Source organism: Panulirus ornatus, chromosome 55, assembly GCF_036320965.1.
Source record: "Panulirus ornatus isolate Po-2019 chromosome 55, ASM3632096v1, whole genome shotgun sequence".
Classification (NCBI taxonomy): Eukaryota; Metazoa; Arthropoda; class Malacostraca; order Decapoda; family Palinuridae; genus Panulirus; species Panulirus ornatus.
This window is the reverse complement of record NC_092278.1, coordinates 16,878,710-16,895,114: the sequence shown is the minus strand read 5'-3', so window position 1 is coordinate 16,895,114 and position 16,405 is coordinate 16,878,710. Positions and strand designations below refer to the sequence as shown.

The window sequence follows — 16,405 nt, the reverse complement described above, 5'->3', positions numbered from 1 at the left end:
CACACACACACACGTATTTTATCATTTTGTTAATCTTTACCCATTTTTTCCAGTGGGTGCCAGCAATTACAAGGGATGGACTTCTTTAGAGCAAGTTCGCTGTTATTTTCGGCCGAGGTTGTAGTCTCGTACAGCCTCGCCAAAAATAACTTTACAATCATGGTGCAACTCGAGTCCGGGTAAAGCTTATTACATCAATGAAGTCCTTAAATACATGGCAGCTAAGGAAAGATTACCCTGAAGCATGCATTCCCTATATCCTTAAGTGGAATGGCAAATTGTATATGACCTGTGGGGGAGACACTTTATGAAAGATAAAGTGATAAAACTGACCAGTCGGTAAAATCGTAAGAAGTATAAGAACTTCAAAGCTTAGAAGAAAAAAATATTTCCTTTCTCCCTTCACCCTTCACAGCGGGCAGGGTAACACAACTCAAGGCTGTCTCACAACCAATTTCAGTCAGGTCGATCTTTCAGAAATGAAGGTTGAGATAATGTCCAGTTTGGTGCTGGCGTGCATATGCACTCTCTCTCTCTCTCTCTCTCTCTCTCTCTCTCTCTCTCTCTCTCTCTCTCTCTCTCTCTCTCTCTCTCTCTCTCTCTCTCTATCTATCTATCTATCTACATATGTATGTGTGTGTGTGTGTGTGTGTGTGTGTGTGTGTGTGTGTGTGTGTGTGTATAAGAACCATGTTTACTGATATATCTAAATTTACATGAGTCTTCTTTAAGATTTACAGAATCAGTGAAAACAGACATATACTTATCATCTCTCCAGTTTACCACTGGCTCTAACTCTAAGGCTGCTCAGTTATCGCCTGATAATCAGGTTACGTAATCACCACCTGCTACGGACACTGACGAATAAGGAAGAGCATCGTCAGGCCACAAGTGTGTCAGGAGAGGCAATACACACAACATCTGCGTCTGTCCTGAGGGACTATCAAACCAGCCATTTCGTGATAACGGGAGACACTGCTAGGCAATGTCATACCGGCGTCAGAACACACGTAAATACTCTTCATTTTTGTGTATTTCTCTCACAATTGTGTCTCGCACATTAAGACAGACTACCCTCATACTTCTTGCTTATTCTGCGTCTACGCATAGGATATTTTTACATCTGGTTGGCAACGGTAAGTCACACTTTATTTTGCAGACTGTGTCATTCTTGGCACTATCTAAAACGTGAACTAGTCAGAAAAATACTGTCTGACCCACTGGTTTCGACAAGTCGCAAAATAACTACCACGTTAAAGCTTATTTCGACAACGGTCCGACCCCTGTGCATGACGGTAAGGTCCTTGTGCACGACTCTACGACTCGAACATGCCGATACGACCCAAGCACGACGGAACAACTCGAACAAGATACGACCCTTGAGCACGACGGTACGACTCGAACATGCCGATACGACCCTTGAGCCCGACGGTGCGACTCGGATATGCCCATACGACCCTTGAGCACGACGTTGCGAAATTGAGGTCACCATATAACCATTGACTAATACTAGTATTAATGCTCCAAGGGAGATGCCACGTATGACGGAAACTGAGCAATCTGGTGAACTGTGGTAATGCCGTTGGATTGTATGGTCACAGGCTGGTGACACGTCCACACATCTGTGTTAACACTACACCTGCAGCTGTGTCCATATCTTAGAATCTGGCCACATGATGAAAAGGTGATCAACATTATTTTGAACAAAAAACACCGTGCACATTCTTACAATTTCTGTGAATTCTTTTTCTATACATAATTCGAAAAGACAAAATTCATCTCCGGGGCTTATAAAACTAATCATCCTCTCATTGTGATGTAGTTTGCTAATCTGAGAATTCGGTGATAACGAATTATAATGTGTGGCGAGCTCTGGCAGCGACTGACGACTGGTCAGCGGCCCCGCGCACCACAGTCCTCTCCAACCCACGTCACGATAGCTACCTCCAAATCCATCGCTGTTCCTTGCAAACTCTGTAAGTAACATTTACATTATATGTAGAATTCTACGTACAAATGAACGAACTGGGGATCTGTGTACACATTAGACAATGACGCGTTTGTATAGCGATGGTTTTCGCTGTTTGTGACAATGCTTGATAAGCCGGGTGTGTGTGGCGGTCGGGGGCGCCAGCACTGACTCGAGTGACATGTCCTCAATAGCATTTCTGGTGTGGTTCATCTCGCTTTTTTTTTTCTTTTGGACGTATCACATTGAACCCAAAAGGTCCTGTCCCTTTCCCAGAACTATATCCCCTCGTGTGACGGATAGACGTCTAGTATCCATCACTAGAGCTAGCACTAATGCCTTTACGACATTTAGAAAATCTAACGTTAAGAATATATATAAAAATAAAAAATCGTTGAGATGGGGCGAGCAGAATCTTGGGGTAATCCCAAGCATTTGATATCAGTAATGTGATCCACGGTCGATGCTTAGACAACAATTTAATATTTGCTCTCAGTGTAGTGATTCGGTTCTGATAAGCTTCGTCAGATATATATACCTGGCTTTCAGTTTACAGCAGACATAAACCTAACCAAATCTGTCTTGTGATCACCTCTACGTTGTCAGAGTATTAAATCATTCTGTGAATTTTAAGGCCTAGTCATCCGGCGTGTGTTGTGAGTACAATATACCTCACTATATCGTTCACCGGATCATACTTACCATAATGTCTGGCAACACTGGCGGGCGATAAATGTACGGAAGAAAACGGTGCTGTGCCACGTTTTCTGCTGGTGGGTGACATCACGATAACTGTCATCTTTTTATGTAATATGAATGTACAGTGGCATGAGTGAGGCAGGTGTGTGTGGTGTGTGTTCGTGGGATAACATAACCATTCACGTCCTTCCTTTTTACGATTATTTAACTTTGAAAAGTGGAATCTTAGCAGCCCATGACCACAAGCGAGAGACCTTGCTCATCATAACTATAGGAATCCTCTTGAATATTCCTGCTCTTGAATAACATGATCACCAATTACTCATCAAATCAAATGTCTGTAAATGGTAATATAACACACACACACACACACACACACACACATTTATTAGTGTTTTCACAGTGGTAGACACAAACCTGAGTCAACAGCAGTGGGATGGAATGTGGAAAAGGCATTGGAAATAACGAAAATGCCATAGAGGATATCAAAGGAATTAAATTCCAAGGTCATGGAGCCGTATAAGATGTGGCCGTAACGTAGTGCCACTCTATATGTGCTAACTGAAGTGTTCAAATACATCTAACCGAACGTATGAACAAATGTGGTGGGAGTGAGTTTTTTTTTTAATGACTGTCATTTAAGGTAGTGTGGTGTCCGGGGAAATCTCATACTCAGTTACAGGCCAGGATCCCTAAGCCCCATGGCCTTTAAAACACAGAGAAAAAGATACATCGAAAAGAGGATGATTGCTCACAGAGGAGACACAGCTGTATTGTAGAACAACGCGGATACATGGGAAAATATTATATGTTGAAATAAAGACATCCCTAAGAGGCGTGTGTGTGTGTGTGAGAGAGAGAGAGAGAGAGAGAGAGAGAGAGAGAGAGAGAGAGAGAGAGAGAGAGAGAGAGAGAAACTGCCTTAGTCATGGAATACGTGTCAGAGAAGCCTTCCCAAAATGGGTTAAGGCTACAAGTAGGTGTTACATGGGTCGGTCCTGTGACCACTTGGTCTTCAGGATCACCCGGTGGAGGTGTATGCAGACGATGCTCAGGTCATGATGAGAGACGCGAAGTGGCAATGGGTGGTGGAATACATCGCCTCACAAGGTGGCCTACACAAACTCTCATAATGTTAGTGTGGTATAGCAGCCCCAGCGAATGCTACGGTATGAAGAGCTGGGACATGGGATAACCCACGTAAATTTCTGTAAGGGGAACTACGGGGAGTTAACAATGCACCTAACTTGTCGCTAGGGCCCAAATTACAGGAGGAGAATGGTTCAGAAGACAAACTGCTGACGAATAGAAGAAACACATTTACTTGCGTGGATTAAGCCACCAACTAGGATGTGCTTCTCGGATCTGGTCAACTTGCTTGTACAGAGAAGCCCCAAAGAACTAGTCAAGAAGATCCAGAGAAGGGTAAGAAAGCGTTAAGAAAACTGTCACAGCGGGAGATTCGGGGCCATAGATTAGCTCTCCATTAAAGACACGAGAGAAAGACGGGAAATAAACACAACGTTTCACGTTTCTAAACCAGCTGCATGTCGACTGTGAGCAGTTCTTCCGTGATGTGAGTAAAAAGCAACAAAAGAGTTATTCAAAAATAAAGATGTAAAATAAACACTTTTATACTCTCAGAGTAGTGGAATAAACTAAGGAGGGGCAGCGAGGTTGAAAGTAAGAAAACTGACAGTATACCAAAGTTTAAAACTACGCGAGTTCGAGACGGGGTCCCCCTGTAGAACTCCCTCCCGACACAGCCAAGAACAATGTGCAATTCACTCTCTTAAAGTGGCTAATGAACGGTCACAATCTGATAAGACTGATGCCCCGTGATAACATATCATGGCCCACACTCGCGCCGTCTTTGATACGAACCATGACAGGTCTCTCTTCGCCCGCCAAAATGTAATTCCTTTAGGGTTTCTTTTATCTTGAGAACGTGTATCATTTACTCCCCTAAATATTTGAACATGAAGTACTTTATCTTTGACAAACTCGTGTGTTAGGCCGAAAGATATTTTGGAACAAAATGCCAAAATACTAAGTATATCTTTCTAAAACTCATAAGAAGCTATTTTGACATGACTGTGCTCCCAATAATCCATTTTCGTCAGAGGCACTCTTTCACTCGCGGTGTGACCTTGAGAGTCTAGTCCACATATGTAAAATAACATTCTGGGACAGGACAATTTTAGTATGGCCAATTATATATGTCAAAATAGTAATTAATGAACACTTGACCGAAATTTGTATATTCTAATCGCGGAAAAGTGATTTATATCGTAATCATACAAGTGCGATGTGCTGAAATATTATTACTAGATAATATTAAGATGTAAAAAAAAAAAAAACTTTAACGTGGTTTCTCACCTTAATCGTAATTTAACGATTTCGGTGGGAAATTATTTTAGAATATTATAGTTTGCCATAGCACTTACGATAATGTTTTCTTTTCTATACACGAGAAACATTCATGGTAAACTTAAGAACTTTGGCTGTTGACTAAGTTCACCATACAACATTTTTAACATGACTCTTATTCTCATAAGGCATGTAGATTAACAACATTCTTTAATTGGAAATACGTTACTCGTAGATGAGGAGATTAATAACATTCATTAATCTGAAATATGTTACACGTAGATGAGTAGATTAATGTGATTTGCTTTTAACGGAAATGACTCGTAAGTGATTAATGACATTCCTTAACCGGAATATGTAGATGAATAAATTTTAAATTGGAAACATGTGATTCTAGTCAAAATAAATTATCTGTGCTCCTGAGATAATATCTGTAAGACACGACAGTTGATAAGAACAGTAATTTTACGCCAAGCATCAATACAAAGGTGGTTTATTCAGCTATACAGAAAAAAAAAATAACGTAAGAGAATGACTATCTCCTGTTCAGCGTATCACTCCGCATAAAACCCATCTTGAAACGATAATGATCCACAAGACAGCGCAGATAACCATCAGGGAACAGGGTGGAAACACTCCGTGACACTTTGACGTGGCATAAGCAAGCAAGGTTTGAGAAGGATCGCCCCTGAAGTACGAGGAATTGAATCTAATCTCTCTCTCTCTCTCTCTCTCTCTCTCTCTCACACACACACACACATCATAAGAACAGCCTGACGAACCTATAAGAACAGCCTGACGAACCTATGCTATAAACACGAAGGAGTTACTATATTCACACGTTTATGGAACTCAGTGAGTTAATGGTAATGGCACTCAACGAGTTACAGAGGTAAAGAGGGACATGTAGTAGAAGTGAAAAGGTGTGTGTCTGTGGAGCACTCAAGAGTTACTGAGATGAAGGGGGCATAGTACTCTCTGAGTTACGGAACTCGAGCGGTTAATGGTGATGTGTGTGTGTGTGTGTGTGTGTGTGTGTGTGTGTGTGTGTGTTATTCAGAGAGTTACTGGAGTGAAACAGCTATGGTAATTAAAGGTTTATTGGAACTCAGTGACACTAAATGGTTGTTGGTGTGATTTTTTTTTTTACTAGGAAGGATGGCGAATGTGACGCTGATGGTGCTGGTGACGCTGCTGGTGATGGTCGTCACCCTTCTCGTCAGGAACCACACCCTGAACCAGGAGATAGAAGACCACCTCCTCACACATAACATGATCAAGAAGACCATGTGAGTTCCTTTGGTCCTTGGTACTATGGCACCTCTCGGGTATATATATAGCGGTAGTGGGTCGCAGACTCTGGTAAAGTCGTTGTTCGCTTGTTCTTCAAGCTACGGGGTTAAGGAGGGCCCGCTCGGGTTCAAATCCCCGGCTGGTCAGTCGGCCCACAGCTAAACCCCAGCTGTTTATCCTCCCCCTAACGACTGGTCGATAAATTGGGATTACCTGCCTTAGGCTGCATTCATTAATCAATGGTTTTTATTGTTGGTTATTATATTATTATTATCATTATTATTATTATTATTATTATTATTATTATTATTATTATAATTATTATCATTATTATTATTATTATTATCATTACAACGCCACGGGAAAAACGCGGGTTAATTTTCTTAAAAGTCACCAACACCCGCAATCATATGACTAGATATAGCCTGCGAAGTAACATACACACTAATGTGATCAGGTTTCGCAAGAAAATGTTACCCAATGAATTGAGATGACATAGTTCACCCCTGGCAAACGCTACAGCCAGCACGAACACCTAGCTAACCCCCCACAACCAGCACGAACAGCGCCTAGCGAACACCACAGCGTGGTCACCAACACGGACACACGCCACATGCCGTCCGTGGTCTGCCCAGTACAGTCTCGAACTCCAGCACAGACTAACAGACGTCTTGTCGTTGCAGGCAGGAGGAGCTGAAGACGGAGAACCACCACGTAGCGACGCTCAAGGAGAGCATCGAGCGGGCCGACACAAAGATCAGGACCCTCACGGATAATCTCCAGGTTTCTAAGCATAACCTTTTTTTTTTTTTTTTTTTTTTTTTTTTTTCAAAAGAAGGAACAGAGAATTGGGCCAGGTGAGGGTATTCCCTCAAAGGCCCAGTCCTCTGTTCTTAACGCTACCTCGCTAATGCGGGAAATGGCGAATAGTTTGAAAGAAAGAAAATATATATATATATTATTATCATTATTTTTTTATTATACTTTGTCGCTGTCTCCCGCGTTTGCGAGGTAGCGCAAGGAAACAGACGAAAGAAATGGCCCCCCCCCCCCCCATACACATGTATATACATACGTCCACACACGCAAATATACATACCTACACAGCTTTCCATGGTTTACCCCAGACGCTTCACATGCCTTGCTTCAATCCACTGACTGCACGTTAACCCCGGTATACCACATCGCTCCAATTCACTCTATTCCTTGCCCTCCTTTCACCCTCCTGCATGTTCAGGCCCCGATCACACAAAATCTTTTTCACTCCATCTTTCCACCTCCAATTTGGTCTCCCTCTTCTCCTTGTTCCCTCCACCTCCGACACATATATCCTCTTGGTCAATCTTTCCTCACTCATCCTCTCCATGTGCCCAAACCACTTCAAAACACCCTCTTCTGCTCTCTCAACCACGCTCTTTTTATTTCCACACATCTCTCTTATCCTTACGTTACTCACTCCATCAAACCACCTCACACCACACATTGTCCTCAAACATCTCATTTCCAGCACATCCATCCTCCTGCGCACAACTCTATCCATAGCCCACGCCTCGCAACCATACAACATTGTTGGAACCACTATTCCTTCAAACATACCCATTTTTGCTTTCCGAGATAATGTTCTCGACTTCCACACATTCTTCAAGGCCCCCAGGATTTTCGCCCCCTCCCCCACCCTATGATCCACTTCCGCTTCCATGGTTCCATCCGCTGCCAGATCCACTCCCAGATATCTAAAACACTTCACTTCCTCCAGTTTTTCTCCATTCAAACTCACCTCCCAATTGACTTGACCCTCAACCCTACTGTACCTAATAACCTTGCTCTTATTCACATTTACTCTTAACTTTCTTCTTCCACACACTTTTCCAAATTCAGTCACCAGCTTCTGCAGTTTCTCACATGAATCAGCCACCAGCGCTGTATCATCAGCGAACAACAACTGACTCACTTCCCAAGCTCTCTCATCCCCAACAGACTTCATACTTGCCCCTCTTTCCAAAACTCTTGCATTTACCTCCCTAACAACCCCATCCATAAACAAATTAAACAACCATGGAGACATCACACACCCCTGCCGCAAACCTACATTCACTGAGAACCAATCACTTTCCTCTCTTCCTACACGTACACATGCCTTACATCCTCGATAAAAACTTTTCACTGCTTCTAACAACTTTCCTCCCACACCATATATATATATATATATATATATATATATATATATATATATATATATATATATATATATATATATATATATTAGTCAGTTACTAGCTATTAAACCTTTATATGATATATTCAATATATGTGATAATGAAGCTCTTAATTCATAGCTGTGAAATACTTGTAACAAAAATTTCATAAAATTTTATTATTTGAAAAATTATGCTATGAATAATTAGATGCACAGGAAACTCTCGGGAAAATAAATGTATGATTCAGATGTACGATGCAGGGAAAAGCGGAGGGACGTAAATATCATGGGAAGGTAATTGGTAAATATGAGATGAAATCTTACAGCTTCGGTATCGTGGTTGAGTGGAATGTTGAAGATATTGGTGAAGGGGAAGATGGTGGTGATGGTGAAGGTGATGGAGCAGCAAAGGGTCTGAGAGATGGTGAGGGAGGTTTGGGTGATGGTCAATGAGACGGTCAAGTGGATGGTAGGGGTTGGGGAATAGGTTTGGCTTAATGGTGAGGGATAACGTTAGGAGGACTGATGGAGATTTGGGTGAGGGAGAAGATTAAATGGATAATTAGGGCCAAGGCTTGAATGAAAGAGAGGGAGTAAGTTAAGGGAATTATGAGGATAAGTTCAGTGGGATGGTGAGGGAGGTTAAATGAAAAGGGGGGGTTAAGGGATGGTGAAGGTGAGAAGGGAAAGTGAGTGACGGGGGGGGGGTGTCTGTGACTGGCTAGGGTGACGGTTAGGAGAGTGGCCAGGGTAAAAGTCAAGGGAGATGGTGAGGTAAAAGGGTTAAGGGAGATGGTGAGGTAAAAAGGTTAAGGGAGATGGTGAGGTAAAAAGGTTAAGGGAGATGGTGAGATAAAAAGGAAAAGGGAGATGGTTAGGTAACTGTTAAGGGGGATAGTGAGGTAAAGGTTAAGGGAGATTGTGATGGTTAAGGGGACGGTGAAGGTTCTTGGAATAGTGAAGGTATAGGAGGGGATGGTGATACGGACGGTGAATGAATGTGACGAAGGTGATGGTGAGAATTAGGGTAACAGTGAGACAGGTAAAGCGAGAGGTGAGTGAGAGGGCCGTGTGGTGGGCACTAACTACTGTGGTGCTGTTGCAGACTACCCAGAAGGAGCTCTCCAACGCCCTCAATTCTCTTCAGGTAAGGAACCACCAACCAACCACACTATCACTCTCTCTGCTTCTCTGCACATAATCCTGGTCGTTCATGGTGTGTGAAACTAATGCAAAATTCCCCCACGGTAATAAAAAAAAAAATAATGTGAAGTGACATCTATATCGACTTAATCGTTCTCGTTTATCATCTCAGCTCCTGTTGGCTTCCCTGTATCTAATACTCTGTATCCCTCTACCAGGACGCTAACAGTAATATAACGAGGCTGGAGTCGGAATCTGCAGCCAAAACGGAAGAAATGGGTCCCCTGAAGGAGGCGAACCAAAAGCTGCACGGCGAGGTGGAACACATGACCAAAGCGGCGAAGGACACTGAGGCGCTCTTGGCCAACCACGAGCAGGAAATGTCCAAGCTCCGGGAGGAGCTCAAAGCCACGCAGAAGCAGCTGGAAGATACGAAAGCCGTGTCGGAAAGTAATCTGGCCTCTCTTATAGACTCCCAAAAGAAGCAAGCGCAACTGACGGAGGAGATCAACGAACTGTCAAAGGTTAAGGCCCTCAACGAGCAGTTGGTGGCAGAGAATAAGGACTTACAGAATAAGCTGCAAGACTCTCACGCAGTTACGATCCCTGCACCTAAGGAGAACCCCGACGTCAAACCTGTAGTGAAAGAGCCGCAGAACGCAAACGCTTCACCTACCGCCGACCCAAAACAGGTACTCCAATAACACTTTACCATAATCTGTTAACATGTTACTGATTTCTTGTGATGATATTACTCCTTAATCATGCACAAAAATCACCGCAGTTACCTCAACGGAAACTAACCCACAGTAAACAACAGGAGGCCTCCTTAGTCGTGACGGAGGGTGAGGCTGGGAACAGCAGCGCGACCAGTGACCAGGCGAGCACGACGGTTGACAAGAGTACAGTTTCTGAAGCCAAGCAGGCGAGTGAGGCCGAAGTAACCGAAGCCGCAACGAAGGCGAAGGCAGATGCTGGTCAAGAGCCTGATGTGGACGGTGAGAAAGAGGAGGAGGAGGAGGAGGAAGGTGTAGAGAAAGGCAGCACAACATCACAGCCCTCTTCCAGCGTAGAGCAACCAAAACAGAATAGTAGTAGCTCATTCCAGTCTTCGTCTACACTTTCAAGCACCTCATCAACGAAATGAAAGTAAAGGCTAAAGGCGCAAAACATGTCTTGGCCTAATCTATACACAAGTACAGTGATGTGCTAACACTTCAGCAGTATGGAACTAACGCTACCCTTCCCGTTTCAAATATGGCTCAATTTCAATCTGGATTCCATACTAAATGTTTTTCCTGATTCTTATTCGCGAGACTGTCATTTCTAGTCACATAAACAATATATCAAAACAGCCGAATCTTGACAAAAAAAAAAAAAAAATGCAAAAAGCACCGTCATGGTGTAGACAGAAACGGGAATTTACGTACTGAAGAACATGTTATTTCGGATGGCGAACGTAGATTTCGTAAATCATGACGAAAAGTTCACAAAATTCGCCTGGTCTACACGTCTGTGGCAGGCTCCTTGGTCAAGTGCGTACCCACTTATCGTCTCTTCTACCACTGTCAATGACTAGCCAAGCAATCACTATCCTAGACGAACTAAAACTAACTTTGCTGACAACATAATCCCCAAGGGAGAGTTCGCAACGGAAATGACTCGCTGTTTCGACGGATCGATCGTCGCCCTTTCATTTCCCTCGTGTCCAGTTGGTGGAGTTTAAAAGACCCTCCAAAATTCCATAAAGCCACCTTAAATGGTTAAGAAGATCCATAAGCATAACCAAACCAAACGATAACTTAATTCCTAGGCTACCGATCAACCACGGAGAGCAAAACTCTGTTGCCCCATTCCTAGGCTACAGATCCACACTACCCACCACAACTGACACTATATCATAACCCCATTGCTAGGCTACAGATCCACACTACCGACCACAACTGACACTATATCATAACCCCACTGCTAGGCTACCGATCCACACTACCGACCACAACTGACACTATATCATAACCCCACTGCTAGGCTACCGATCCACACTACCGACCACAACTGACAACTGACACCATATCATAACTGTTTCTCGATTCCTTCGCTACTAATCCACAACTGAAAGTATACCATAACTCTGTTACCAGAATATTTTAATATTAAGCTTTAATCTCTGACTCAGAAAATCACGGTCAAGCGCGCAAGGTGGACTGTGACTGAACCTCATTAAACCCGAGAGGACTGGTAGAGGGCAGGCCACGCACACGCCTCTCATTAAGGCACGTAGACACATTAACAAAATTAATGGGAGGAAAACTAGCTAATTTTCTCATCCACACACCTGATCAGAGCCAACGAACTAATCAACATTCGGCCAAGAATTCTATGTTTAGTTTTTGCTAAATCGAATTTCTGACAGGAGCTTCTTCGGCCGGCCTTGAACCTAGCTCGCATAATCTTGGAGGCCATGTGAAAGGCCATCTTCACTATACCCTCATCATTAAATTATGTCTTCACTAACTTGCATCTTCATTACATCCTTATTCTCACTGCCCCTATTATCACCACCATACCTTTACATTCACTACAAACTCATTTTCATTACACTCACATTCATTACATCCTTACTTTCACCACACCCTTATCTTTACTGCACGTTTGTGTTTGTGTTCACTCTTCACATCATCTTCACCACTAAAGCCCTCATCACAACACCCCATTGTTTATGGCACCTCTCTGGCAAAATAGGTTTTTTTTTCTTTTCCAATGACAGAGAAATACAGATAACACCATTATCTATATACTGAGACAGAAAAATGAATTAAGCCCAGACTCGTTACGGTAATTTTTAAAACAATTTGTAATACTGTTTTCACCAAAAGGGATGAGTTTCACATCTGTCACCTGTATTCAATTAATCTGAACTTGAAACCGAAAGAGAAGGGACGAGTTTCATCTCAGAGTTACCTGTCATGAGAAACCGAGCTGTAAAAAAATTTTCATTCGATATCATCATAAAATTCGGGCACTCATGGTACTCGCATCTTACCCTATATTATGACAATTTTTTCTTTTCTTTTCAGTGTAACTTAGGCTGTTGTTGATTACAAAGTATTTTTTCTCGTTTCTACTTGTTATTTCTAGTCTGCTCTGCTTGGATGTATCAAATTACAGAGCACTCGCAATATTCCATAGATGCATGTTGTGTGAATGACAGGTCCTGAAACCCCTTCAGTACGACGTTACGAACCTTGGGTACGAAGCCCTGGCCTTACCGAACAGGTCGTACCGCCGTGCTCAAGGGTCGTACTGTCGTGCTCAAAGGTCGTACCGTCGTGCTTGAGGATCGTGCTGGAAGGAGTTACCACAAACACGTCACCTTCACTACCTAATATATATCTGCATGATGGTTTAAAAAGTATTGTCTAACTGTAAGAATGTCAAATATAAATTTAAAAAAATTAACGTTTCACTTATCCACAAGAGATGTACACAGGCCAGGAACGCTTCGCAGCATACTTCATAGTGGATGAACGACTAAGTCACGCCTCCAAGTCTCCCATCGACACATGCCTCCAAAACTCATCCGCCGACACACGCCTCCAAGACCCTCCCAAAGATACATGCCTCCAAAAATCACCAACAAACATATGCCTCCGCGAACCTCCTGGAGATATATGCCTCCAATACTCTCCCAAGACCCGGAAATACATGACTCCAAATCTCTCCTAGCGACACACACCTCGTAAACCACGTACAAATACCTTCAAAAAAAAAATGTTCACAGACACCTTATACTTTTCCTAACGAACACTCCCTACAAAGCACTCTCGAGTAAACACCTCCAAAACAATTCGCACGAACACCACACCTACCAACAAAACCCTTACCACCCTCATTCATCTCCCGACCCCATATCCTTCTTACCCAGAGCCTTGGTGGTAGGGGAGGGAGCCATAACCCCCCCTTACCCACCCCAAGGACCACCAACGATCATTTCCTGATGGCATTCCCGAGCGAGACCGTCCTGGTGTCGGCCCCCGGGTATTTACTCGCCAGCCTAGTCGTGTGTTTGCCTCCTCTCTCGTTTATTATCGTCTTGTTTGACCTTCCCCTCATTTTACTGCCCTCTTCCTGTTTAAGCCGCGGAAGGACTGCGGGGGCTGGAGGGGGAGGGCGAGAAGGGCCCTAATTTCCTGGCTATGACGTCATCCGTGTAGCCAAAAGGAAAATCTAGACAAATATCAAGTTAAAGTTACACATGCACTCGCAAACCTACACCCTCCTGGGTATCTGTTGCAACAAGCACCCCTCCCACCACCCGGGTGTTGGTATGTGGCAAGGACGGGGCTATGCGGGGGTGTATATAATGAAGAGCTGAGTGTTGACAGCACTGTTCCCTCCCAGATCTTTCATGAAGAGTATGGACTCGTGATGAGGGTGGAAGGCACACCCTACTAGTGAGCAAACATGGCAGGGGTGGTGTGCAGCTACCTTAAGACACTGCTAGTTGGTGCGGAGTAGTGTGCAGGTAGATTTAAAAACTGTTGGCTGGCTGATGGAGGAGAGCTCCTCATGGTTGTGGTGGGTGTGCATGGCGACATAAGCAGGACAACTTAACCTGCCCTCATCACACAAATTCTCACTCTAGTATTCTCTCTTCAGTTTCTAACATACTTCAGCCCTCTGATCACATCTTCCATTCCTCCGTTGTTATTCATGTTCTAATCCACACTTAAAAACTCATTTCCATTACGTCAGACATTCTCTAGTTATCCCAATTCTTTACGAGTCAATTCTCATTCATTCATTTGATTTTCTGTCAATTTTGCAATCTAACTGTAATCACTCCAAAATACTTTCTTCGCAGTAATAGCGCTCTCTGCATTCATTGTCTCTTCATCCGGTTTGTTCATTCATTAACATCATTGTTAATTTAACATAAAAGTATTTCTTCGCCTCTGTTCTCACTCTATTGCTTAATTCCAGGCTACATCGTTTGCTAATTCGTTCTTCCATATTTCTATTAACTGTTCAATATCGACAACGTCACCTTGAGTGCCTTTCCCTTCGTCCTCTCTTCTTACGTGGACCTAAGCCTGTATTACTGAACAAAAGAAGTATCCTAACCCCGGGAATCACGAATTAAACTCAGTTTCAACTGATTTTGATGCAAGTAAATCGGCGGAAACATTTTCTTTTATCATTAATCTAACCACTTTTCCGGGATCGGTTTTGTTACGTAAAGTTACGTCAGTTTCATGGTAGCCGTTCGGATTTCATTGTATATAGTGTCAAATGTCACCTGCGAAAGTTTCGTAACTATAACACTTAAGGTAAGTAGCTTTTCTTTAAACGTTATTAGCCTATTCAATACTGATTTCCTATAATATACGCCACTGAACCAGCCACCATAAACAACTATTCTGGGAGAGCCAGTGGCTGACTTGACCAAGCATTTTGCTCCAGGATTAGACTCTTGACACCCTTAAAGAAAAAAAAAAAAAAAATGGCAGGCAGATGCTCCAAATCTCTTTCGGAGTAACTTGCACTCGAATATCATCTCAGTTTAAAACTGACTAGCATAATTCCACTCCATGCAAGAGAAAAAATGTTTAAAACTGACTAACATTATTCCACTCCATGCAAGAGAAAACCAAGCACCAAAAATCTACAAGCACCAAAAATCTACAAGCACCAAAAATCTACCATTTTTCAACAGTACTGACATCAAACATGTATATCTTTTTGCTCTAGATATGAACTCAACTAATCACGCGTCAATCTACAGGAGCCAAAAAAACATCGTCTTTTTCTGATGACTGGCCACTAAACTTTTTTCCTTGGCTATTGGAAAACTACAAAGATAACAGTCAGTCTGATAGCAACAGATATGAATTATCATTACTAAAACACAAAAGGTGTTTTAAGAAAATTATTAAACATCTGCCACTCAACCGTATTTAACTCCCGACCTGTCCATGGGAAAACCATGGACTCAGTGACCGGATATCTGCAAAGCTTATCTGATCAGATAAGCTTTGAGCTGCCTCAAACACCTTAAGTAACAGTACAAGCAACAATGTCGTTTTGTTCTGGACCGAGGTATAATGACAGCATAGCCTCCAAAAATTGCCGTAAGGTAATACATCTTAATAAATACATGAAATGTAGATAAATCTCATGACATAATGCTATTAATGTCAATGAAATGTGGTAATATTGCTGGCTAGTTAGCACCGAAAAGTTAAATGTTAATTTCCGGAGTAGCCTAATATCCTTAAATTCCTCATTCCTGGAGGTAGCGACTCTGTCAAGTAAAAATTGATGGAAATATCGCTACGTAGATAACATTCACATGAGTGAAAAGATCCATCTAAGTTGTTGGAAATATCGATAAGTAGAAACAATGTTCAAATGAACGAAAAGATCCATTTATATTGCTCTAAGTAGTCCACCGAGGTCGAGAGAGCTCATTTGTTACATCAAATAAAAAAAAATTACCTAACTTTCATCCAGGGCGTGCAATCCCGGCTCCTACCCAACCTCAACCTAACCTAGATGTAACATAATGAGGAATACCGTTGAAACTTAAATAACTTTTGGAGCACCAGAGCCGACTTGTCGGCAAAATAACCACTATGTTAATTCTACATTAAGAGGTGTGGACTAACGATAGGACCACAATCAACACTGCAATTAAAGTAGTATCACATCACGATATGTGGATTACTGCCAAA

The 16,405-nt window shown here is 42.6% G+C and overlaps 1 protein-coding gene across 4 annotated transcripts; it reads left to right on the top strand.

Moving 5' to 3' along the window:
• Positions 1 to 870: 870 nt before the first annotated feature.
• LOC139765481 (uncharacterized) lies at positions 871 to 12,185 on the top strand. 4 transcript variants are annotated; one of them, XM_071692895.1, is made up of 6 exons: positions 871 to 1,010; positions 6,192 to 6,327; positions 7,015 to 7,114; positions 9,634 to 9,675; positions 9,890 to 10,363; positions 10,492 to 11,062. In XM_071692895.1, the coding sequence occupies exons 1-6, from the start codon at positions 986 to 988 to the stop codon at positions 10,816 to 10,818; spliced, it is 1,104 nt and encodes a 367-aa protein (XP_071548996.1). In that variant the 5' UTR covers positions 871 to 985; the 3' UTR covers positions 10,819 to 11,062. The 4 variants fall into 4 exon arrangements, with proteins under 4 accessions (XP_071548996.1, XP_071548998.1, XP_071548999.1 ...); XM_071692897.1 differs by having other exon boundaries at positions 10,482 to 10,617; XM_071692898.1 differs by lacking the exon at positions 871 to 1,010 and adding an exon at positions 1,846 to 1,976 and having other exon boundaries at positions 10,482 to 12,185.
• The last annotated feature ends 4,220 nt before the right edge of the window (positions 12,186 to 16,405 follow it).